Genomic DNA, 26,370 nt, shown 5'->3' with positions numbered 1-26,370 from the left:
TTGCGCATGTTATGGAAGAACCAGTCAAAAATCCAAAGAAATAAATAGTGCCTGGAAGAAATAAGAAATTTATATTTTGTCACGAGTCCTACTTGACTGCGCCCGGTTCTAATATGCGGGACACATGTTGGTCACCGAGGGCCCTTAAGTAGAATATTAATTTGTTGGGTTTTATCTTGCTCTTTTAAGGACGATTCATTGGGACAAAAAAAACGGTTGATCTTAACCAATTTTACTCTAATCATTTGAAACCTTGACAAGGTTTGTCAAAAAAGAGGTCTTTAATGCTCCGTCGTTTATTTCATCAAGGCTTTCTTAGCCCAGATAGCTTGTATTAAGCCATTGGATATCCAATTGTTGTCCCCTTTTGGATATACTGTCTATCCTGGACATTCAAAAATGATTGAAGTTATAATCACGATTGAAATTATGAAAGGAACACATAATTTATTGTATATCTTTAAACTGAAGGCCAGATTGCGACAACGTCTCGTGGAAGTTTACGGCCATTAATGTGGATAATAAACTGGAAAACTTAGAAACACTCTGGATGTATTGTCTTCGTTTGACAGTATTAATATATACTTCCTTTTGGAGGGCATAAAGTTCCTTAGGATGGTTTTGATATGCGCTATTGGCTCACACCGAAATTGTTTTAAAACTATTCAAGGAATTTCCAAATGGTTTTCAGTTGAAGTTGGGGCGTTACTTGATGCACATTTTGATGTATGAATGTTTATTGTGGCTAAATTAGTTTTTGAGTTAGGACTATTTTTGTGCCTCATGGTCTGCGAGTGTAAGAATTTGATGCCTTTTTTCACTGAAGATTTTTTCGGGTCCAATTTTGTTTCTATTAGATATAGAGTGCTCATTTAGAAACTACTAGTTAAAGGGTCATTTATTTTAATAGTTTATAAAGTTTCCATGGTTCATAATCAACATTTTGGGCAATTTTACTTTTTTTAATGCAAAAAACTTTGCTTTTGGGGCAGAAATTCTATTCTATTATACTTAGAGAGTTGATTTAAAAACTACCAGTAAGAAAATCATTATTTATAATAATCTGGAAAGTTTCAAGTACCTACTCTAAATAAAAGTCAAAATTTTGGCCAATTTTGGCTTTTTTCATGCAAAAAACTTATTTGGAGCAGTTTCAGACACATTTTCTTAATAGGTCCAATTTTTAGAGCCTCTTTTTGGGTTCAAAAATGAGGTTAAAGAATGACTTTTTCCTGCTATAACCCAGTGTTTTCGTGATGGGAACAAGCCACTGGTATAGTTAGTTCGAATTCGAAAAAAGTCATTTCGGAAAATTCCAACATAATTCACCATGGATGTCGTGAACCAATAATCCAATGGATGTCCAAAATTGGCTCCATTCCAATCCAATTGGTATCTTCCTTTTGTACTTTGACATAATGGATAACGATTGGACTAATTTTGAATGTCCATTGGACATTCTGCACTATTTGGGCACTAATATTCCTTTTAAGGGTCCGAGGTCAAAGATTCAACATTTCTATGGATTACTCGGCCTACTTATATTGCTTCATATCTTGATAATATTTAGTCGAAATATTTGGGACATTGACCAACTTTGTCAAAAAAGCCTTCTTCAAGGCTCTGCCGTTGATTTCATCGGCCTACCTCAATTCATTTCTGAGAAATTTCACTTTTATTGAGGCACGAGTTGAAGGATCCAACTTACGTGGACCAATTGTCGATATCTTCAGATTTTTCAGAACGAAATGAGGGCCTGGAAGTAATAAATTATGACCTCAACTGCCTGGAAGGAAGAAAAAATGTATATTTTCTCTACTCGACTGCGCCAACATACTAAACCTCCAATGGACAATAGCAACGAGTTCTCAATTTTTTCTCGTTTGTTTCTCATTTTAACCGAAGAAAAATTAAAACAAAATTTCACGCCCCGATAGCGAAACACAATATATAATTTAAAGTAACAACGACGGCAGCTTGTAGGGCCCCTAATCCTATTTTAGTTAGTGGGAATGGAAACATTTAGCGAAAATGCATTTTCGCTGCCCGACGAGTTGATTAAGTACATCCGCCTCGCCCGAAAGATTACCGAGGAGGGGGAGAAAATTTAAACACAACGGGATTTACAATTTCCCGGCACTTCGGTTATTGTTTTGGGGGAGAAATCTTTATCTGCCGTACAGCCACTCTACATCATCAACCCACTAAAAACAAATCACGCGTGCAACACACACATGCGGCAACTCTAAAATCAGCGTCATTGTCTGGCTGACATCATAAATTCGACGGACCGTTATTGCGAGAAGTGAGATATTGACTGTTTCGGAATCGGATCGTCCTAAAAATAAAGGAGGGACAAAAAAAGATGGCAATTTAAACGTGACGGGATCCGGGACAGGTTTTCCTTAAAAATTCGGGAGGCGAGTTGAAAAATTCAAAATTTAATCAGAGCGAGCCGAGGAAGCTGCCCCCCTCTGAAATTGGGTTAGAATAATCGCTCGATGAGAAAGTTAATTTAATAAAAACGAGGGCTCGAAAGGAGTCTCCCGTTTGTTTCTTTTTAATTATGGACACTTAAACGCTGTAAGGAGTGTCTTGGGTTTTTTTTTTAAATCGGGTGCAGTCGAGTAGGATCGCTCTTAAGATAAAATATTCATGCTGGTGAGTGAATTTTTGCTTTTATTGTGTGCTCTGTGAGGTTTCAAGCCTCAAGCTAGTGACGAGTGACAACTGGGCGGGAATAATTTTAAAATTATAATTCAATATGCAATTTTGCCGCAGCGTAAAAATGTTTATTCCCTTTTGTAAATATTTGCGAGATACCAAAAGTGCAACATTCATTTGTTAAAATAAACGGCCCTTTAATTTTTGCAATTTCGAATACGCTATTGACGATTCACCTGGGAAATATTTACAGAAATAATGGAATTTTTTTCGTTTTAATGAAATTATTATTGTGACTTTTCGGTTGAATCATTGAGTGTTATCAGGGTGGTGTAAGGTCATAAAAACAACTGCTTATTTTCATACGAAAGTTCCTGGAAAATAAACGTTTTCCTGGGAAATTTTCCGTCTGACAAAGTCTTCTATTAAAACATTATTTCGGGAATATAAAGCGATTTTATGAGCTCAAAATTTGATTTTTCTACTTTGTATCCGAGAGTTCTTCCATAAAATGTTTGTTTCCGGAGGAAATAGTCATAAAACCGGATCATACACATATAAAATATCATTTCAAAAAATACTGCAATACATCGATGTTTTGCAACAAAACTACCCCCAGCCAGGGGAATTTATTGTTGTAAAACGTTGACGTAACGACAACGTAATACTAATCGGTTAAATAATGACTTTGATAATATAACTAGAATTGATTTTGCTGACACCGCCTAAAATTTAATGGCCCGTAAGTGATTTACTGGGCAAATAAAGCGTTATTGTTGTCTCGTTTAAACAGGAAATTTACGATAACGATTAGTATTTTTTTTAATAATTTATTTATTGCCACGAACATGGACCCCGGTCCCTCGGTACGTCCCTGTACAGCCCAATTGAAACGAGCCATGTAAATAAATAGTGCGTTTTGTTGACCATGTCAATTTAGTTGTCCAAACATATCGTCGAGGAGCTCACTATTGGAATAAATACCAGGCATAGAACGGTTAATGGACTGTGGTGTTTTGTCTCGCTTAGGGTAATATTTGTTTAATAATTGAATTAATCCGGTGTATCCCAGTTCAACTCGATCTGATCCTCTCTAGTTTCATCATTTTTGACTTGTCGTGATTTATCCCTTACAGGCAGTTGAGTCAAGTTTTCAAAAGTTCATGGTTTGTTTATTCCAGGCAGTCCAGAAATACACTGGGCCACCGTCCTTTTACTGGACTTCCGCAACATAGATTAATACTTCTTAGATAGGGAACTCTCATAAGAGCCAACAGAACAGGATTGACTGTTGTACCATCTGAATGTCGAGGAGTAGTACTAAGCGGAAACGAAAATGAGTTTCTGACGTCATAGTAGGGGGAAATTAAAAATTTGATTATGGCGGCAAATTTGAATTTTGCTCTATTATAGTATGCTTAAAATTAGTCGGAAATGTATGGTTCTTTCACAGTACGCAAATAAAAAAAAGTGTTAATTTGGAACTTTTTCTATTTGTGTACGAGAGAAAAAAGACGAATTCCCACTACATACATACATACTCGTAGGTTTGGGTTTCAGAAATTAAACAGTAAATATTAAACCATAAACCGCTCTATGTGATTAAAAGTGGTCAGTTCATCATAATCATGGTCTGAAAAAAGACATTTTTAAATATAATGTCCTATACATCTTAGACTCCGATAAAAAGATAATATTTTATTGACTTCAAATATATCATACAAAATGTCATTTGATCACACAACAGTGGTGTCAGTTTACATATTACTGTAATATTTTTTTACCATGATAAAGGTAAATTATTATAAAGAGCTTAGTTTAATTCAAGCAGTTTATCAGTAATAATTAAGCGTAAGCTTCCTTTATCCCACGTGTCAGCACCGACCTAAACACCTGAAAAAATGTTGCGCGACATATGAGAACAAATCAATTTTGTTAAAATGTTTCGTAAAATGCGATTAATGAAAGTTAGTTCTTTAACAGCCTCTGCAAGCTAAAGAACTATGAAAAATGGCTGCATTTTATCAGACGCTTGATTTTCCTTGTTCCCTAAATCGTCCAAGCTTTCAAGGCCCTGCTGCCGCAAACCTCCAATGCCGGCCCTGTTGTTTGTCAGCAAACTTTTATCAAATGACAGTCAGATCATCGATTATACCTCACTTGTCAATGCGAACATCACAGGGCCGTACTGCATACTTTCCCCTGACTAAAGGCATGTATAGGTTTCGCTAAATGTATATACAAAACAATACGGGGCCGTTAATTATTCCCGAAATCGGTTTAAAACTTACTTAAATGGCCCCGAATGTAATGAAATGGGATCGAGGGCGGAAGCATAAAGTTTACCAACTGCACACGGAGTTCTTCCGGTTTATGGCAAACGTTCTAAATGCACTTTAAAGCGCCTCTGTAGGACGAGGGGGGAGGCAGGGTAGTACAGCCATACGATGCCGAGAAACCACAGCAGAATTTCGCAATTGCTTCGTTAAAATATGAACCTAAATAAGGGAGTTGTTAGTTGAATAAAAATTTAGGTTAAAATGCACTTGCCATGCCTGTGAATTAATTTTTAACGAGGTCTCGCCGCTTTAAAGCCGGCGCATAAACCTCAGACATCGATTGATCTAATTGCAAATAATATAAATAAGGTAGCCACTCTAAATAGGCTCAAATAAAGTAAACATGTTTAGAACTTTAACAAAACTTTAACACCATCTAAATCCTGTATGAATAATGCAAGTTGATCCCGAAGTGAACTCAGATCGCATAAGTTTTACCGATAGAACTTAGGAAACAGCTTAAACCTCAACCCTTCGGATAATCCCTGCAAGTGAAAGGGTTCGCTTAATAATAATTGTTAATGTAAAGTTTCAGATGATCGGGTTATTAGGGGCAAAACAAGGACAGTTTGGAAATTCGTTATCCCCGCTAGATTGATTTACACGCTGATGATGATTAATTTTCAATCTGCACCCGAAGCACAATTTAATATTAAAACCCAATAAAATAATAATATTTAAAAGAGTTAATTTATTGAAAATTGGCCGCAAAAAGGCGCGGGCTCACCCCACACAGCGATTGGCAAATTAAATTTTTTGCAAACACAAACGGATTTTAAATTAGCGTTTGCAAACACGAATTTGTCATTAAATTTGATTCCGGTTTGGTTTATGAAATTAGCAATTAACCGACGGAAAGTGTTTTTATGTTCCTGTAATAAAATCAGGTTAATATTACAACTTGGAATGGAAAAACGCCCTCCTCCTCCTCCAAAAAAAACATAATTATTCATAGCACGAGGTGACGTTTTAGCATACAAGCGAATTAAGCAACCTCCACTTGCTTTCTGGATGAGCATGGGGGGAAGGCAACTAATTAACAAAACAGAAGACAAACAACGCCGGATTAAGCGGCCCGTCTCCGAGATCCTACCGACTGCGCCCTCCCCCTGGCGTCTACCTTGCGCAACTTTAAAAAGGTAAAAAGTTAAACCTTTTACGGTCGCAATCTCTTTAATTTCTCGGTACGATACATGCGAGTGTCACCCTCCCGCATACGATACATACGTTGAATAATTCAGCAGTGGAAATGGCCGAACCGGAGCTCCACAATGCCACTCCACGGTCTGTGACGAGAGCAACAGATCAATTAGGGAGCGGATGCACTCATTTAGGGAGAGAACCGCTCTCGAAAAGAGATTTATGGGGGAGGCCTCTATTGGTTTAACTCAGGCACGTTGCAGCTGAAAGAAGCTTTAAGTAAAATTGGGTTTTCTATAGCTGAGTTATAGCTGCAGCCATGGCATTTACGGCGTTCGATGGGGAATTTCATTATTTTTCACCTAATGGGAAACAATTTGGGGATTTTTTATAAGGGGCCGCGTAAGATCAGCCCTATTTGCAGCCCCGTCACGTCTCGAACATAAAACACCTCCTGTAAGTAGCTTAATAAATTTCTGAATTTTCAAAAATAACTTTGCCCGTAAACGTAGAGGGTGCGCAAATCCGATTTTGCATAGGGGATAAGGCGAAAGTAATATGGATATTTGCGGAAGTCGATGGATGCCACGTTGACAGTTGCGGCAGTAAAATAAAATTTTGGACTTTGTAACTCGAGTAAAATTTGATGTTCTGGCATAATTCCAGTAAGTGAATTTTGGTTAAAATAATTTTCAGAAAACGGTTGTAGATCAAACAAACATCGTTAAAAATTATTCAGTCCCTCGTCCGATCACTCGAACCGTTCAGTCCTCCGGCGGACACGTTAATCTTACGTTATAATTCGTTGACATGACGGGAATTTCATTATTTTTCAACTCATAGAAAATAATTTTAGAAATTTTTATTGGAGGTCACTTAAGACCAGTTCTATTTTTTCCTGGCTTTATCACGAGTCACGTCTCGGCCATAAAACACCTCCTGTAAGTAGCTTAATAAATTTCTGATTTTTCCAAAATAACTTTGCCCGTAAACGTAGAGGGTGCGCAAATCCGATTTTGCATAGGGGATAAGGCGAAACTAATATGGATATTTGCGGAAGTCGATGGATGCCACGTCGACAGTTGCGGCAGTAAAATAAAATTTTGGATTTTGTAACTCGAGTAAAATTTGATGTTCTGGAATAATTCCAGCAAGCGATTTTAGTTAGAGTCACTTTCAGAAAACGGTTGTAGGTCAAACAAACATCGTAGGAAACCGTTCAGTCCCTCGTCCGACCCATTTGAAATACACTCGAACCGTTCAGTCCTCCGGCGGCACGTTAATCTGACGCTATAATTCGTTAACATGACGTGGAAATTTCATTATTTTAGTAGGAAACCGTTCAGTCGCCCGTTGACCTATTTATAGAGGATGTTTCAAATTCGATCCTCAGCATGGGGATTTCGGAATTTATAAGAGATACGACGATGGTTAATACGAGGCTAAATTAAGAATTTTTGAGATTAACAAAGCTGATTAAAAAATCTAAACATACCAAATGGTTTCAAAGATAATCGAAAAAATAACAAAATCTTGAAGAATCAGTTTAATTTTTTTTTTAGTTCATTTCTTATCCGATTTTAGGTAAATAATTCGCATTTTTTTAAGCACTTTTGCAGTGCCACTTTTTTTGTGCTACATGACGTTTTTGCAAATTTTTAATACGACGTTTCGTCTTTTTCCAATCATCACCTATTTTTATTGGATCTTTTTTTAAAATCTTTGCAAAATCCCCTTTTCAATGATGTATCACACCTAACATGTTTTATTTTGAAAAACCTGCATTTCGCCGGTTTAGGTTAAATAACTAAAAAACTGGCAAAACAATATTTAGACTGTCAATAAATGTTACTCGTTTTAAATACAAGATTTATCACGAGTATTCCATTATTAAACTATTTATTTCATTATTAAAATAAGGCCCAAACATTTAAGCTAAATCGCACTTTTGCCCGAATTTCCCGAAATTGTCGGGGATTAAAAAATAAAACCAGATTTTTCAAAAATTTGGATTTTTTCCAATATCTTCGGAGCCATTAGGGATTTTTTAATTTTTTCAATGGAACGTTGTTAAGGTTAAAAATTATTAACCTTGCCCATGTTAAGGGTCGAATTTGAAACACCGTGTGTATAATAAACTTGAACCGTTCAGTCCTCGGGCCGTTCCGTAAATCTTACGTCAAAATTAATAGACGATCGTAACGAAATTATGCAGGAAAAATATAATTTTAAGAACATTTCCAGTGAATATGAAATGAGGTAGAAAAAAATTGACTCATGCATGTAGCGTAATATACAGCAAGCAGTACAATTAAACCCCCGCAGGCCGATAAAAACCAAATTGGCAAAACGTGCCGTGATAGATGCACCATCGATCCCTCCCTTTTTTTTGCTGCTGCTTTCCTCAAATGATAGATTCGAAAGTCGCCGGCACTGTTGCCCCCGTTTTGGCATTAATTAAAATTTCAGATGACAGAAAGTTTAGCGGCGTAGAGACGTGGAAACGCGCGGCCCCGGCCGGACCGAGACCGTTGAATAATTCAAAACTGGAAACTGACAAAGTGGGCCGCAGTTAAAGTCAATCCAGGATTCAAACTGGAAAAGTGGAATTTTTTTTTATTTTTTTTGGTCCAAGTTTCGAAATCCTACCCGGCCGCGCCAATTAAGCGATCGCGAGATTGAGTTCTTAAACGTTTTGGGCAATACGCTTGTTTCGTGATGAGAATATTGAAAAATTTGTCTCTTAAAGGGAGCGTTGGCTTACCTGAAAATCTTCAGGGACCCCCTGAGGGCCGAGGAACAGTGCAAGACGGAATTCCAGGTTTGTACGCCTTAAAGAGACTTTTCATTTATTTTTTTTTTATTTTTGTTTTTGTTAGGGATTTATTGACCCTCAGGGCGACGAAAGCCTTAATAACACTATAAGCATAGATAATGACGTAAGTGTATTTGGGCCACTTTCAACACCTTTCTTCTTCTGTTTTTTTTGTAGGATATTAATGAAGATTATGACATAAGTAATGACATAAACACTTACGTAAGTGGTGCATATTTTTTGACCTCTCTAATTGTACTAACAGTGAATGCCTACAAAAACTAACCCAACACTAACACTATTAAAAGTATATTCAACTTAAGCTACTTTTCTCTGTCTGGGTTTCATCCCTGCCTGGCCTGATGGGCCCCTAGGAGGGCGAAACCTGTACACTTTTAAATGGTATTTTCAGGTGGAACGCACCGATTTCCCGCCCTACCGCAAAGAGGAGACGCACCACCAAGACGGGGGCGACCTGGAGGGCGACGACTTGGGGACCTTCCCACCCCCGCCGCCCTTTCCTCCCGACGTCGGTAAGACTTGCCTTCCCTGCGGCAGCTTACCGGAAAATTGTTGTAACGTTTTGTTTAATAATTCGCATGCAGCAGGACGATATCGCGGCGAGAAGGGAGAAAAAGGATCTAGGGTAAGCATCATGTTCGTTTCAAAAGTCATGTATCCATAGGGTTAATTGAAGAGTGTTTGCAGATAAGTACTAGTATACTCCTTGAACAACGACATGAATTAAGCAAATTTTAATCTTAATGGCGCGTTTTTGGCGCAATTTAATCATGTTTAAGCATTGCGTCCCGTCTAAATCGATTTCGCGCCAGTAATTTCTTGTCGGCATGCAAAAACAGCGTGGCGGAGCCACTTAGTGTATGTATCGGGATAGTTTGGGACGATAAATTCGGGATTTTTATGATTTATTGGGGACATTAAGCGGGTGCCGATATCTTCGGAGGGTTTTTATGCGCTTATTAGAGCAGGGGTATGGACCAGTTTTTTGGGCGAATTAGCGACACGAATTAGCTGAGTAACGGATTCTTCCTCGCCCAGTGTAAACGGGGTCTGGCAAGGGTCACAAATAATAATAATAATTCTCACACTTCTTAGCAGGTTTACATATTTCTTTGATGTAATAAAAAAAAAACAAAGTTACTAATAAAAAAAATCCATTAAACCCAATTTAAGAGGTTACAAAAACATGTTATCAGCTATTTAAAAGTATATGTCTGTAGGAACTTGGGAAAACAGAAAGCTTTAATTTTTTTAACCAATAGGGTATTTGATTGTATAAGCTAAAGACATTGTATGTAAATGAGCTTTTAAAAATTGAAGTATGGTGATGAGGCCGTGAAATTAATGTAAATTTAGAGAGTAAAACCCTAAACGGATTTCTGCCGTTCGATCAACGCCGTGATAAAAACAAATAGAGCAATTATTTGTCGTAATAAAAAAATTTTATTGTTCACTATGCAACACAGAACTGATTGGCCTAAGGATATTCACTCTAAAACCACTATTTTTTGACTATTTAAAGCAGCGGTATACTTCGTTCGAACCGCCATACTTCTATAGATCAGGGACACGAGCTCTCAAACTAAAAATCCTTGTAAAAATTGTTTGAGAACTCAGGTCTTTAAGAACTCATGTCCTGGTTTTGCGTGACGCCCTCTCAAAAACCCCCTTTTTATTCAAATTAAAACTTCAATAAAACAATTTTTCCCTCCCTAATACATAGCCTAAATAGCCCATTTTTCTAATAATAATGATAATATTAAAATGGCGTGTCGCAGTGCCAATATGCATGGAAATTAAGGGTATTTCATCGCCGGTACAAGACGCCAATTACGCGGAAAAGAAAATTTAATACCCCACCAGCTAATTTCGACTACTCACACTTAAATGAAATTCCTGCCTCGATCCGTCTTACCTTAAAGACTTTTGTCCCGAATTAATAATAATCCAGAAACAAAGCGCAAGCCGGAGTGAATGCAGCTATTTCAGACTCACTTAGACGGAATTGGGACAATGCTAGTTGCCTCGGGAATTAGGGAAGCATAATATTTTCGGTTTTTATTTGCCGGGCGAACAGATGTATTCCTTTTGTCCACTAGGGAAATCATTCCGCGCTACATTTTTCCCTTTATAAGCGTTCACGAACCGTCATCCTTTCAGGGCTCCCCTGGTGAATCAGTGAGGGGCCCACCAGGGCCCCCGGGCCTCCCTGGCGCCGACGCCCCCGAGGTAAGCTTCACTTACCCACCACCCTCGAAACTAACCTCTAATCAATTTAAGGCCAAGTGCTCTTGCAACATCACCTCAATCATCAGCTCTCTGAGCAAGAACTTACCTCACTCGCCAGCCGCTTCGGCGTTACCTGGTAAGGAAGGCTTACCGGGGATGCCCGGGGAACAGGGCAGGCCGGGGGAGAAGGGCCCGCCTGGACCCCGCGGTGAGAAAGGAGAAAGAGGTAAGTCTTTCGGGAATATTGACTGTGCTTCATGCTGAGTTGTGTGTTTTAGGAGAAAGGGGTCCTCCGGGACCTCCAGGGCCTCCAGGTAACCGAGGAGAGCCGGGCAGGGACGGTTCTCCAGGCCCACCAGGACCGCCAGGGCCTGCAGGTCCCCCTGGCCCCACCGAAATTGATATAGGGGTCAACGTAAGTTCACACTCTCTCGAAGGGTTATTTAATCATTATTATTTTGTTCCTTTTCAGGTAAATGACCTAAAGAAGGTAAGTGGCTTATATCTCCGTCTAACCCTCGTTACTCACGTTTCACTTAAAACCGTTAGTTTTTAGTATGTTATGTATCGGCCCGGGGGAGGACGAAAAACTGCCCCCCCGGGGGTCTTGGAAGTAATTACTTTAAAAGGGCTTCGGTAACATTCCATAAAATAACCTTTTTGAAGGGCTAATAGGGATTTTTCTTGGAAAAAGGATCAGTTATCGTGATTCAGCCTGTTGTGTGTGGGTGTCTCATTCCCTTTCGTCTCGGCTTAGCGGCAATTGGGGTAATAAATTCATCAAAGGACGGGATAATTAAATTTTGTTCGGGAAATCTGTGCTGGTTAATTTGAATATTCTTTAACTGGACGATTTAGGGCTGACTTTGAGGCAACTGAGGAAGTATATTGGGACGATGCCCAAGTGCACTAGCACACACTAAATACTATCTCCAACTCTTAAATTTCATGATGGGTTTCAATTTGAGGAAGTTAGCTTCTTCGCAGGGATACTTTTGACAGTCTAAAATCGAAAAATTCCAGAGACATTTATGGCTTTAGCGCAGCCCTCTTAAAAAAAATTAAAGAACACCTTAATAAAACCAGTTACATATTTAATTAATTTCTGTATGTGGTCACCTTTAAGATCGGACATTCTTCTTGGACCTCACTCTATGCGAAGTCTGATATTCTTTAAATTTCTTCCTGGACAAATTAAAATCTGAATAGTTATGGTACTGCACAGATTTCTGAACATTATGCATGTCATTTCGTAAAAATATTCTAAGTAGTTTTGAATCTGTGGCACTTTGAAATGAGTGATCACTGTGAAGATCGGAAATTGTTTTTGCACATCACACCATGCGAAGTCTAATATTTTTTAAATTTCTTGCTGGACAAATTAAAATTTTAATAGTTATTATACTGCACAGGTTTCTGAACATCATGCGTAGTATGCATATGTTTTGCATTTATATTCTAGTTATTAACATAAATAAACCAGTATTCAGTGCCTGATCTTGAACCTAAAAAACTAGAGGGAAATACCTCAAGTTCCTGGAAGAAGCTAATAATTTTTATATCCCAGACAAAATAAATAAGGGCTTGAGCAAACCCCTTTCCAACATTATGTCTCTATCTTCAACTCGCACAAATCGGGCATACGTCTCAACCAGTTTAATTGAAATATTAACAAGCTTCTACAGCTGTGTATTTCGACGGCAAGCAGTCCATTAATCTGTCAATACACTCCTAATAATACTTGACAAGGAGGGATTAAAAGGGCTGGACAGGCCAAAATGTTAGCACCTCTTCCTTCTCCCTGTCCAGTTGATATATTTAAATTTTCTCGGGAATACCGACCGGGACCGTATTTACCTTTGAAGTGGAAACCGTTCGGGGACTCCTGAATCTAATTGAACACGCCAACTCGACATTGTTAATCAATTTACTCAGAATGGGAATCAAGTTCGAGGCGTGGGGGAGGCCCTTAGTCGCGGCTCCCTTTCAAGCCTCCCCCGGGCTCCTCTTAAGTAATTTAATTGAGAAGTTCACGTCTGAGGGCCGAGACGTTTGTTGTTTTGTCCGGTTAACACAGGACAAACAGAGATAGCGAGTTCGTGAATTAAGAATGAAATTCTTTTAACTCGGGGAATTTTCTGGCGACTGGAAGGATGCTTGAGTGTCACTCAACCTAAAAGTTTTGCGGTAACTGGATCTGACTTAAGTGCCTCTAATCAGTTTTTCAAACTCAAACTCAAAAATGCTTTATTATCAGAGAATGTATATTTCTATGGAACTTCTATGGAATTGTGACTCTAAAAAATATGTACTTAATATATATTAAAGTGGTATTGTCACACAGATGATATGCTAGTGTACATAATAGACAGTAATAATTTACCGTAATTTAACATGCAAGTGTCGATTATGTCAGTAATTTTTTTTATCACATAATGTTCCTACATAAAATTCACAAGCTAACCAGATGTTACCAGTTTCAAGTGCTGAAGAGTTAATAGAGATAGAAAATGCCTACGTGCGGAACAAATTATTAAACGTTTTATATTATATGAACAATAAAAGTGAAATTTAGGGATTTTTCTTGAAAACTAGGGGTTTTCGGAAAATTATTTCGCTCTCTTTGTTTGTTTAAGAGATCTCTATTTGGTTGTTTATGAGATGATGGGTCCTTGGACTGATATTGCCAGATTGTTTTCGTCACTCTATCTCTTTTGTTCTTTCTGCTTTTAAGAAATGTATAAGACAAGCGGAAAAGGCTTTTTGGTTTGACAAATGACAGGTAAATTGACACGCCAGAACCGTATCTTGTAGTCAAAATTTTAAAATTATTGATTCATGGACCACTCTAAAGACTCTTTCAGTCTTTCTTAAAGAAATGGCTAAAATCCATTCACTTAAAGTCAAGATATGGAAATTCTTATTTCAGGAGTGCCTGTAAGAAGAAAAATAATTTGTGTCTTGTTGACAAATGAATATTTTGCGTTTAAATAGTCAAAATTTAAAAATGATTAATTGATGAACATGTCTGAAGACTTTATTAGTTTTTTTTTTGAAGAAATGACTAAAATCTATTTACTAAAACTCTTATTCCAAGAGTGCCTGTAAGAAGCAAAATAATTTGTCTCTTATTGGCAAGTAAATATCTTGAATTTTAGTAGTTAAAATTAAAAAAATATTAATTTATGGACTAGTCTAAAGACCCTTTTTGCTTTTTTTGAAAGAATTACTAAAATGTATTCATAAAAAGTCAAGATATGAGAATTCTTATTCCAGGAGTGCCTGTAAGAAGCAAAATAATTTGTATCTTATTGGCAAGTGAATATCTTGGGTTTTAGTAGCCAAAATTAAAAAAAATATTAAATTATGGACTAGTCTAAAAACATTTTTAATATTTCTTGAAGAAATGACTAAAATCCATTCAATAAAAGTCGAGATAATGGAATTCTTATTCCAAGAGTGCCTGTAAGAAGTAAAATAATTTGTCTCTTATTAGCAAGTAAATATCTTGAGTTTTAGTAGCCAAAATTAAAAAAATATTAATTTATGGACTAGTCTAAAGACATTTTTAATATTTCTTAAAAAAATGACTAAAATCCATTCAATAAAAGTCGAGATAATGGAATTTTTATCTCAAGAGTGCCTGTAAGAAGCAAAATAATTTGTCTCTTATTGGCAAGTAAATATCTTGAGTTTTAGTGGTCAAAATTTAAAAAATATTAATTTATGGACTAGTTTAAAGACCCTTTTAGCCTTTTTTGAAAGAATTACTAAAATCTATTCATAAAAAGTCAAGATATGAGAATTCTTATTCCAGGAGTGCCTGTAAGAAGCAAAATAATTTGTCTCCTGTTAGCAAGTGAATATCTTAAGTAGTCGATATAGTGGGTTTAAGTAGTCGAAATTTGAAAATTATTGACTCATCATTCCTTCTGCCTATTTAAGGAAGAACAACGTCTCCTTTTCCTGCAAATTCTCAATCACATAATAATTTTTAAGCGAATTTCCAAACTAATTAATCTCAGATTAACCTGGGACGCGAATATTTGCGCAAACTAACAATATATAAGTTTCTAATCCGGATTTAGCGTTGGCGCCGTTAGCAAAACCCGAATTAATTCAACCTTTGCTGCTCAAGACGGAAATTGTGTCTCAAATCTGATTTCGTTTGGCTCTTACCGGTTTTCACTCATTAACCTCGTTTTTCTAGAAAAGGTACCAAACAGTTTTACAATATTGATTACTTGATCGATTTTCTCTAACCACTTCCAGAGAGCAATTGATGGTAGTTTTTGCCCCCCCTTTTTTTAAGGAATTAATGTTGTAACTGCCTCAAGAAATGCACTTTTACTGCAAAATGACACTTCGATAAAATTTACGAGCGAGGGCCACGCTTTTAATGTCTTATTTACGTTCCAACTGTTGCGGCCGTCCGGATTTACGGTCGAGCTAAAAAGGCCATAAATCCCCCTTTCCCCGGAATATTTACCGGATACCGTGATATTTCAACGTCGCGAAAACACCGATCCGATTACCTGAACACACACGGATTACCGCATTATTTCATATGATAATGAACATAAACCTAAAATAACAACAAACGAAAGTGCGGATTATATGACTGAAATAAGGGCGTTCCGTAATAAGCGCAGGCAAGTCAGACAATAGCGGCGACGTGTCAGCTACGAACAAAACCGTATCCAGTTTCGGTGTTGTAGCTTTGTTTATTTTGCGAATGGAAGCTGATATTTGCCTATTGATAAACGCGGTTCGGCTTTATACGGTGTGGGTTGTTTCAAGCTTCTCGCCTGCCAGATTTGACGCCTCTGGATCTCTTCGTTGCCATTCAGCTGACAAATCCGCAATTGCTTTCTGGATTAATAATCCCTGAAATAATATTGGACCCTTTAATTCTTTACTTAAAATTTTTTAAAGAGATTGGATACGCAAACTTCTTTTCCTAAGAAAATTATAGGTGGCAAAAAAAGTAAGGTGTAGTAATCAAGTGTAAAAACTAGCTATGTAAATCCCTTGTCAATTTTTTTATTTGCCGAAATTTTCTTCCTTGCTAAACGAGCCAACTTAACTGGTAAACAGTAATACCTCAGTTCTAAGATTTCTTTACTTTTTTCTTATAGACGTGACCCTTATTTAACATTCATATGTGTAGTTCAGATTTTTTTAAACCCTGTCTCCCCCTGTAGATAAAAAATTAACACTATGGCATGAGAGCGTTTAGCAACAAATCTTTTTGCATGCAAAATTCTTGTCACTAAAAATTATTTTTTGAACACCTGTAACAAAAATATTTTTTTTTAAATATATGAGATGTTTTATACTTGTGTAAACAGAATCTTATATGATATATTCTACAGTTTAATAAATACATCTTGACCATATACGGTCGATAAATATACCAATACAAAGATAATTACGAGAAAAGTATAAAGACAAAAACTATAGATATTTTAACACCTATAATTTTCTTAAAAAACATTTCTTTCTCAGGCAATTATTTTCTGCAAAAAAAACCGTTTTTCATTAAGCCTACCCTTAGCCCCCCACCCACCCCACCCAATTTACCAGTAAGAAATTGTTTTCAAAAATCATTGTTTTCCAAAATAATACGCATGAATAACAGCTGGTTTCGTTGTTAACATCTAATCAAATAACACAGTTTATTTATTTAAATTTGATATAATTTGAATAAATATATATTTAACCACAACCCATATAACCCAAGCACAAATCTATGATTTTAGTAGATCTCACTATTTTATTTATTTCCGCACATTTAGCATTGGGAAATGCTAGTTGTATTCTGGAAACATAAATTTTGAATTTGAATTTTCCAGCCACAGTTGCAATTTGAGAACTCTCTTCTGCAGTTAATCTAAATACAGACTAACGAAGAAACCGAATTTTCAAACAAACCAAGTGTTTTAATCGACGGATTCTTTCGACAAATTTTTTTACCTTATCACTCCAATTATCGAGTTAAATCGCTGTAAACGTTCTTGTCAAAGTCAACCCGGCTCTATTTGGAGGCAAATAATTGAACATTGCAGAGCCGCCGTCGAGCGGAGCGCCGCCCCCGTTCATTGAGTTTCCCGGGGTTAATTGTAAACGAACAATTTCCACTTCAAAGCGAGATAAAGACAAATAGGGGCCGAAGGGCATAGTATAATAATTGCATTGGGGAGGCCTTAGTAAATTACGTACCAAAAAAAAATAATAATAAATAATTCCAGGGTACCTCCGGGGTCCCGATCATCCGTCCGGGGATACCAGGGAGCAAAGGTGAACCGGGATTGCCCGGGGAACGGGGCTCCAAAGGTGACCGAGGGGCCACAGGGGCTAAAGGCGCCCCTGGAACCAAAGGGGAGAGAGGAGACAGGGGGCTGCCGGGCGAAAAGGGGTCGCAGGGCTCCAAAGGGGACACGGGGATAGACGGTTTCCCTGGCACGCCGGGGATTCCGGGAGAAAAGGGGGACGTGGGGCCTCAGGGTCCACCCGGGAACCCCGGCGTACTTAGTGCTAACGGTACGGCGGTGTTCAACTGTCCCCCGGGACCCCCCGGCTTAGATGGGAAACCCGGCGAGAAAGGTAAGTGAATTTTAAAAGTTTAGGTACATTCGATTTGTGAGTTTCGAGTGAAAAACTTTCCCGCGACAAGTGAGAATGCTGTAAGAAGTGTATTTATATTTTAAATCGGGATCTGATTTATATTTTATACATTATTCCGAAAATAGTTTGAATGCATTGTTGTTAAACAATTTCCGTTGATTTGTGGTAGTTTCCAGTAATTGTTGATGTTTTTCACACCGGTGAAATAATTGTTTTATTTATTTGAGGCAATTGAGGTCTTTCTGGGATTTTTTTTCCGAATTATCTATTTGCAATAAAGCCCCAGTTGCCTGAAAATGATAACATATTATTTTGCCAAGGGACTCATAGTTAAAGCCGTGTTTAGGCAATTTAAATTAATTTTTCTTTCAGTTGAGCTAGCCGCTGCCAGTACTTGTTTATATTTTCCAACCAGTTGATGTTAAAAGCTGAAATATATTTTCAAATCAAAGTTATAAAGAAATTATATAAAATGCCTGGAAGAAATACGCATTTTTTTTTAAATAACTGGAATAAAAAGGAAAATAAGTCTAGAAAAAAACTACTTAAAAATCCAAGAATAAATTCAAATTACATGTTTGGAGTTAAAAGACAAATGACCTCAAAAACTTGAAAAACATTGAACAATTATTTATTATAGAAGAGAACATGATTCGAAATATCTGGAATATATGAGAAAAGTCCATCGACACAAGATGAATGATTTAAAAAAGAATTTACGTATTATAGTCTCTATAATTCCGGAAAATTCTTTTTTTTAATTTCGGACAGTTGAGATAATTCCAGCACGTAGGTTTACCTGCTTGGAGTTCTTAAATCATGATTTTATTTAATTTGTAATTCCAGGCAGTTGAGGCAGTCAAACAACTCAGTCTGAATTGCCTGGAATTGAATAAAGGGATTTACATATTACAGTCGCTATTATTCCGGAATATTTTGGGAAGTTCCAGGCAGTTGAGGTAATTCTGTGACGTGGGTTCAACTGGCTAGAATTCTTGACTAAAGATTTTAATTAATTTGTAATTCCAGGCAGTTGAGGCAGTCAAACAACTCAGTCTCAATTGCCTGGAATTGAATAAAGGGATTTACATATTACAGTCGCTATTATTCCGCGATATTTTGAGGAGTTTTAGGCCGTTGAGGTAATTCTGGGACGTGGGTTCAACTACCTAGATTTCTTGACTAAAGATTTTAATTAATTTATAATTCCAGGCAGTTGAGGCAGTCAAACAGCTCAGTCTCAACTGCCTGTAGGGTATCTCAGAAAAATGTTTCCAGAACCCTAGAAAATGAGAAAATTACTTTTAATGTCTATGGAAGACACAAAAAATTCATTTGCTTCTAACGTTTGTAATACACAAAAAAATTAAACTAAACTCCAGGCTTTTTAAGTTACTAGACAAAAGAGTAGTTTCAAAAGCCTGGAATAAGATGAAAAATGACTCCGGAAATTGTTTCATTAGAAAATATGAAGGAATTATTCCACAAATTACTCTAGAAACCCGGAAAACAAAAACCTGAAAGATGCTAAACACAATACATCAAAATATTTCTTCAGATGCTTTAAAAATGACCTTAAGAGCTTAGAATATGGTTGCAAGATATAAAAAATAATTTAGTCAAGAAAAATTACTCAGGAAAATGCCCGAAGGCAAAATTGAGGAATTTTTCCCGAAATTTGGGCAACATAAAATATGACAAGACAGTTCTGGAACACATAAAAATATTTCTATATTCTTAACATAAAGTGGCAAATAATACCAAATGTCTGGAATAAAAGGGAAAATAAACCGTAAGGACACGAAAACACGCACAATTACTTCCAGTACTCGGAAGATATAAGTGAAAAAATTACCTCAAAGGCATGGAAAGACATGTCATTCATTTGGAATAAAATAGAAAATATAATCCAAATAAGAATTATTCGAGAAAAGTGTTAGAAGAAGATTGGAAAACCTGAAAAATTATTTCCAATGCTTGGGGTGATACTAAAGACATCAATATCTGGAAGGCCTTAAAAGTGACTCCAAAACAGACTAAGAAACATCATTCATTAAATTTGATAGAAAAAAAGCGTCCAGAAATTGTTTTTTAATCCCTGCATAAAATAACTCATCAAAAATTGAATGGAATCAAATACCTGAGCCGGTTGCAATATTTGCACGAAAGAAAACTTTTAGAGGGGAGGGAAATGGAAATTTAAATTGGGGAATTTCGAGTGAAGAATTTATGGGACTCGAGTGTATCTTTTAACGCAACACCTTTTTTTAAAGACTTACGTCGAAGTGTCAATATTTCTTTTAGGGTCGCAGGGGGAGAAAGGAGCACGAGGGGCTCCCGGACCCCAAGGCCCCCCGGGGGACAAAGGAGCTCCCGGCCTGGACGGTCCGCTGGGCCCCGTGGGCCCTCCGGGGTCCAAAGGGGAACGGGGAGAAAGAGGCCCCCCCGGCGAAGTGTTTATGCACAAAGGGGTGGACGGCGAGGAAATCATCACCCTCAAGGTAAGTAACTGTAAACCTCGGAAAAATCCCAATTAATGTTTTAAATACAAAGTAAAGTAAAAGAAAGGGGCACGGGGCCACACCTGACATTTATTTCTTTTAATAAGGGAACGAATTGACCCGGGGTTCCCACGGAACTAGACAGCTTAACGAGTTTCTCGTCGAAAAAGCCACAAATTGGATCGGGAAAGGGGACGAGGGCAATTCGCGCCAACAGTCGTCAGGTCGGCGGAATGGGAGGGCACTTTTTGCTCCACCGTAATCGAAGTCAATATTTGCCAAGAGACGAAATATGAGAAATTACTTTTTGAATTAAAGTCATATCGTTTGATTTATGGCGCGAAAGCGGACTGGGACGTTAGGCAACCGGTGGTGCACCTATAGGCCACACCTCTTTATAGCGTTAGCTCCACCCTTCTGCGCAGATTATCTCACGGTCACTTTAGAGCGTCAGCTCTCTGTGCAGATTATCACGTCTCGTTTTCCATTTAATTTAATTTTTATTAAAATAACGCAAATGCTTCATTCGCTACTCAAATAAATTATTTTCAAATACCAAGTAAATAAAGCAACAATTTTTAATGATATACCGGGTATTTCACTAAGCGAAAAGATCCATTTTCTTCACAGCTTTGGAATTATTGGAGTTTTTTTTTGGCATTGTAAAGGGCCAAGAGCAAATGCTGTAAATTAGTTGTAAGTTCGAAATTTGGCCACTTTGGGAAAAAAATTATTCTCCTTTCATTTTTTTTTCACTTCCAGTATAATTACCAAAAAAATCCTGAAATATGTTTCAATGAAATTGAATGAGGAACCGTTATAAAAAAATTATTGTTCTAACTATCTTTAACTATGATTCTAATTATCTTGAGAAGTGAGATGCGGTAGAAAATGAAAAAGTGGACTTTTAACACCCTTTTTGGACATATAAACCGATCTGAGTCCCATGGATCTTTGACGATCGCTTTGAAATTATCTCTCCCGTCTGTAAAGTTCAAAAATACTTAAGAAAAGTACAATTTCATAATGATGCATAATGTTCTTGAGAGGTGAGATGCGGTAGAAAGTGAAAAAGTGGACTTTTAACACCCTTTTGGACATATAAACCGATCTGAGTCCCATGGATCTTTGACGATCGCTTTGAAATTATCTCTCCTGCCTGTGGCGCTGATTTTTGCTTCATTCTTCATTTATTGGAGCCTGCTCTCCTTGGTTCTTTATTCTCTTGGTTCTAATTTACGAATGCCAAGCCTCCAATAAATCTGAGCTATTGTCTTTAATCCTTATGTACAATTTAGAATTGTGTAATCTCCCAGTTACGCCTCTTTATAGCGTCAGCTTTGCGCAGAACAGTTACCTTGTCCTATTTAATGACATATTGAGGCAAATTATTAAAAAATCTGCATTCAAAGTTCAACAATGAATAAAATGAACTTTTGAGGAAAATGACGCTTAACTGTCGATATGAACTTTGAAAAGCGTCGTCGGGGACCCCGGGCATTTACCCGAACTTTCAGGAACTTGAGTGTCGAGTCGAAAGTTTATTATTTTAAAATGTTTACATTAGCCGGATTTCACCTGAAACGGTTTTTTTTTAATGCGGTTATTGGTTTGGCGCTAATTTACTTTTTAGGGTGAAAAGGGTGACATGGGGCGTAGAGGGCGCAGAGGTAAACAGGGCCCCCAAGGCCCCCCCGGACCTCCCGGCAAGATCGGGGACATCGGCCTACCGGGATTGCAGGTAATTACGTTTGTTCTTTTTTATCTTTGTCTTAATATTATGACGGGCCCGCTCTATCTCGCCCGGCAATATTAAATTTCGCGTGACGGTAAATATTTATAAAACAGCATTTTGTATGCAAAGCATTATTAATCGAGTAACTTGTTTCTTTTACGGCTTACCCTTACATAGAACGGAAAGGTAAGCGTAGGCAGATAAATTGGGTTTATATTGTGCGAGGCAACGATCGATTTTGAGCGTTAAAATTACTTGATTTTATATTTAATAATTAATTAGAAATGATTGTCGGTAAATGCACAATCGTTTGCGCATAAGCAACGCCCCCAATATATAGTGTATTTCAAATAGGTAGAGAGTACTGAAGTGTAAATATCGTTTCGTCGTTAATATCCAATCAAATAGCACAGTTTGTTTATTTATATTTGATATAATTATATATATTTATATTAGTAAATATTTAATACAAAAACGGTGCTATTAGATTGAATATTATGGACAAAAACGGTGATTTTTCAAAAGAATTTCTTACTGGACAAATGTTTGGGGTGGGTGGGGGGTAATGGTTGCGTTGATTTAAAACAATGTTTTTGCAAAAAATATATATTTAATTTATAAATTTACTAACACTGTTTATTTAAATTTAATATAGTTTGATACATAAATATTTAGTACAAAAACAGCGTTATTAGATTGGATAATATGGACGAAAAACAGTGATTTTGTAGAAGAATTTCATCAAATATTTGAGGTGTAGTGATCGAATTTAAAAACGAGAACGTATCAATTTTTTTAAAACCCTAATGTAAACAGAATCGCATAGATATACGTATATTCTACAGTTAATATATGTATATTCCATCGTTAATGTATGCTTGGGTTATTGGACGATCAGCCTGTATTCCTTTTGCATACTAACTAAGGTTTTATTACTCTCTACCGATTTGAAATAGATTATACGTGCGACGTTGCCAGACAGCAAAATCGATTTTGTGCATCTAACTTTTAAATGTTTCTGTTCTTTAATTCTAGGGCAGGATGGGGCCTCCGGGTCCGAAAGGCGAAAAGGGCGAACCCTGGATCGGAGATCTCACGGTAAATATATTATCCCTCACCCCTCGCCAAAGCGACATTTATATTTAAATTAAAGCCGAATAATAATATAAATAATTACATGCATACGTTCCCGGGAAAAATAAATTATACCTGTATGTGGAGGTGACCTCATTAATGAGAAATCCTTTTGTGCCCCGATAATATATATAAATGAATTTCACTGTGTTCAACCCGGGTGGGAGGTGGATCGATAATAATTAAAATAAATGCATTCCAGACCCTGAAGGGGGATAAAGGTGAGCCGGGGAAAGACGGAGTGCCCGGAAGAGACTCCGAGAGCCGGTTTATCCCGGTTCCGGGACCACCGGGACCTCCCGGCCCACCCGGACTACCCGGACTCTCCATTACCGGACCCAAGGGGGAACCTGGGGAGAGCATTTTTAGCGAACCGCTCTACAACATGAGACCAGGTAAGCCAGGTTTTTTTTAATTTCTACGGAGCAGGTCACGCCTCAAGAGACGTAGCCTGATTAATAAATTTTCTTTGAACCGAACGAGAATTATGCGATTCGCGTGCGGAATTTCTGCGACAAAATAAGCGATAAAGGGCGAAATTGTATTGGGGAGGGAGGGGCAATCAATTGGACCACAATGGTGGCTTATTTCGGAGTATCCAGCCGTATGCGTTTGACGTTTCAGTTATCTCGGTTTTCCGAAACGGTCCAACCGCCAAATATCGATACAAAATTAGAGGCATTTCCCGGGGAAATTACACAGTCGGACACAAGAGTGAAAAATGACGATTTTAGAGGGAAATTTTCGTTCGGTTGTTTTCCATTTTTATATATGGTTCTCAACTAGACGTAAATTCCCTCGGCGCTCGTTCGACCCTCCCTAAAACGAAAATATTCTGTTTCAAACTTGCCCGGAAGGATCGGACACGGTGGAGGAGTTGAGGGCCGTCCAGGAGCTGAAGGACCTGAAGAAATTCGAAACAGGTATTTTGTTTGTTTGTCTTGTGCCCCCTGTGTTTGTGTAAGTATTCGTCTTAAGAGGATATACCGGTCGTTTATTTCTTGCATTTTCTAAAGCGAAGCTCCCAATTGGGGCAAAAAAAAGTTTTTTCCAGGAGGTTATTGGTGCTTGTCAACTTCACACGCTTTAAAAATGTATAAAAATCAATGCAGAAATTTGATTTGCACAATGCACACCTGATGTTTCTAGTACCTTTGCACTAAAAATTGTACAAAAATTAAACTCTCTTAATTTTACTACATTTCTGTTCACATTTATGCAAAACCCTGATCTCCAACTGCTTGGAAAAGCGAGATTTTCTGGAAAATCTTGGTTCCAAAATTCTTAATTAGTTACCTATTATTTTTTTTATTACGTCATTTCTAAATTGCCATTTCAGTAAATATTAATTTAGAAAATACTACTTTATATACTCAATTATTGAGAAAAAAAGAAGAAAAAAGACTTATTCACGTATTTAGAACAAATATGAACTTAAATCTTTAACGATATGTGAATGGAAGCTCGACGTATCTTTCGGAGTGTATAAGGAGCCGCGTCGTTAGTGGAAAGTCAGTTGACAGTTATTCAAGTTCAGTTCGGAGTATTGGCGCGCAATTTAAATTGGATATAAGTGATTGCAAATAATGACGGTAAAAATAAATATTTTTCGTAGTCGTAAGTGATCCTATTTAGTAGTTTTAGTGCATAAATAAATCGGTTGGCTGGTTTTGCGTATCAAATATTTTAATTCCCTACAATACAATAATTTACTTGAGATTTACATACCCAGGAGCTGAAGTTGTATCTATAAACCTCTAAGCTCGTTTCTTCTTTTCAACGTCTACCTACTTTTATTTTTTATTGAATTAAAAAAAAAATGAATAACCTATTTATTGACTAAATTGAACCAACGTTTTGGTAGTTAAATTTGCCACCGTTATCAAAGTAAATACTGTTTTCACAAAATTCTTCTACCGGTATATCCTCTTAGTTCCACATCGTATTGCGGCACAATATAGTTTTGCTCTTCCGCACGCTGCTGCACCTTATGCACTAGAAAACTTTTTGTTATCATTTAAACGTCGTATAGGAAACTCTTTGCGGACAAAGTTTCCGCCTAATATATATACCGATAATATTTTACGACGTATCCCGGGTAAAACGAGAACCTGAGTGGTCGCATACGTACGTACGTGAAACTTTCCCTCCCCTTCACCCTTTTACCGCCCGTTGTGGAAATATGGGAGCAATGTATCTTGGAAAACGGGATTTATTTGCTACATTGTACTTGTTTGAGGAATAAACGTAGTAAAAACATAAACATGGATCATCCCCTTAATGGGGGCTCCTTTTACGCCCCATTGCTTTCCCGATGTAAAAAAAAAACACGACACACACACAATATATAAATTCAAAATGGAAAATTCCCTGGCCGCTTTTCGACACGTTATTTCCTTTTCGGCGTATCCGTGAAGTCTATTTTATATTTCCGAATGAATATGTGGAATTTTCGAGGGGGAGGGGGGTCTTTAAATAGGATAGGACATTATGTCGAAATCGAACGTTGGGATTCTTTGAAAATGAGATTTTATTCAAGTGGACCTTTTGGAGAATCCGTCTCCATTTAAATCCTGAGGCATGCACCCAAAAAGAAGCGGTACAAGAGCGGCTTTTCAAATTTCAGGTCGTTCGACTGATTCGCCCCCCATAGCGCACGCGGTGACCCAAAAAAAGGAGGCTGTGCCCCACGTGGCGGGGGCCGCAGCCTTCAGGACACGTCGGGGCATGCTGGAGGCTATGGGCAACAGCCCCATCGGCACCATGGTGTACATTATCGAGGAGGAGGCGCTGGTCATCAAAGTAAATGCCGGCTGGCAGTATGTGGCGGTAAGTTCCCTTTAATCATAACGATAATTTGACGGGAATTTCTGAGGGGGAAAATTCGGTTTTGCTTTTGCATAATTGGGGTTTGGCGTTTGTGTGTGTAACTTTTAATGAAGTCCGTCCTGCAGCAATTTGACTTGATGTGCGAATTTCGGCTTCAATGTGAAATAATAAATTTTATATTCAAAATTCCCCTCGGATTGTCTGAAACGACCCAGATATCCGAACTGTTACCCGTGATTTAAATTAGTTTTATTGTCTTTTATTTATCTCCGGTTTAAATAAAGGGTTCGTATTGCATATTTATTTCGTTACCGAAGTAGGAATTTTGATTAAGGG

General features: G+C 37.5%; 1 protein-coding gene across 9 annotated transcripts in view; it reads left to right on the top strand.

Annotated features, from left to right (window-relative positions):
- LOC126747351 (collagen alpha-1(XVIII) chain) overlaps positions 1–26,370 on the top strand; it is an 83,911-nt gene that overhangs the window by 38,838 nt on the left and 18,703 nt on the right. Inside the window, exons 5-20 of one of the 9 annotated variants that reach the window (XM_050455919.1) lie at positions 8,893–8,964; positions 9,023–9,082; positions 9,136–9,180; positions 9,371–9,491; positions 9,564–9,604; positions 11,140–11,208; positions 11,260–11,434; positions 11,487–11,623; positions 11,681–11,698; positions 17,460–17,814; positions 20,140–20,336; positions 21,970–22,077; positions 23,107–23,169; positions 23,408–23,600; positions 24,063–24,128; positions 25,832–26,034. In XM_050455919.1, the coding sequence (XP_050311876.1) occupies positions 8,893–8,964; positions 9,023–9,082; positions 9,136–9,180; positions 9,371–9,491; positions 9,564–9,604; positions 11,140–11,208; positions 11,260–11,434; positions 11,487–11,623; positions 11,681–11,698; positions 17,460–17,814; positions 20,140–20,336; positions 21,970–22,077; positions 23,107–23,169; positions 23,408–23,600; positions 24,063–24,128; positions 25,832–26,034 (1,923 nt within the window). Of the gene's footprint in view, positions 1–8,892; positions 8,965–9,022; positions 9,083–9,135; positions 9,181–9,370; positions 9,605–11,139; positions 11,435–11,486; positions 11,624–11,680; positions 11,699–17,459; positions 17,815–20,139; positions 20,337–21,969; positions 22,078–23,106; positions 23,170–23,407; positions 23,601–24,062; positions 24,129–25,831; positions 26,035–26,370 lie in introns of all 9 variants that reach the window. The other 8 variants (XM_050455917.1, XM_050455915.1, XM_050455914.1 and 5 more) reach the window with 8 other exon arrangements.

Source organism: Anthonomus grandis, chromosome 19 (genome assembly GCF_022605725.1).
Source record: "Anthonomus grandis grandis chromosome 19, icAntGran1.3, whole genome shotgun sequence".
NCBI lineage: Eukaryota > Metazoa > Arthropoda > Insecta > Coleoptera > Curculionidae > Anthonomus > Anthonomus grandis.
Note: the sequence above shows the minus strand (reverse complement) of the source record. Positions and strands in the feature narration are given on the sequence as shown.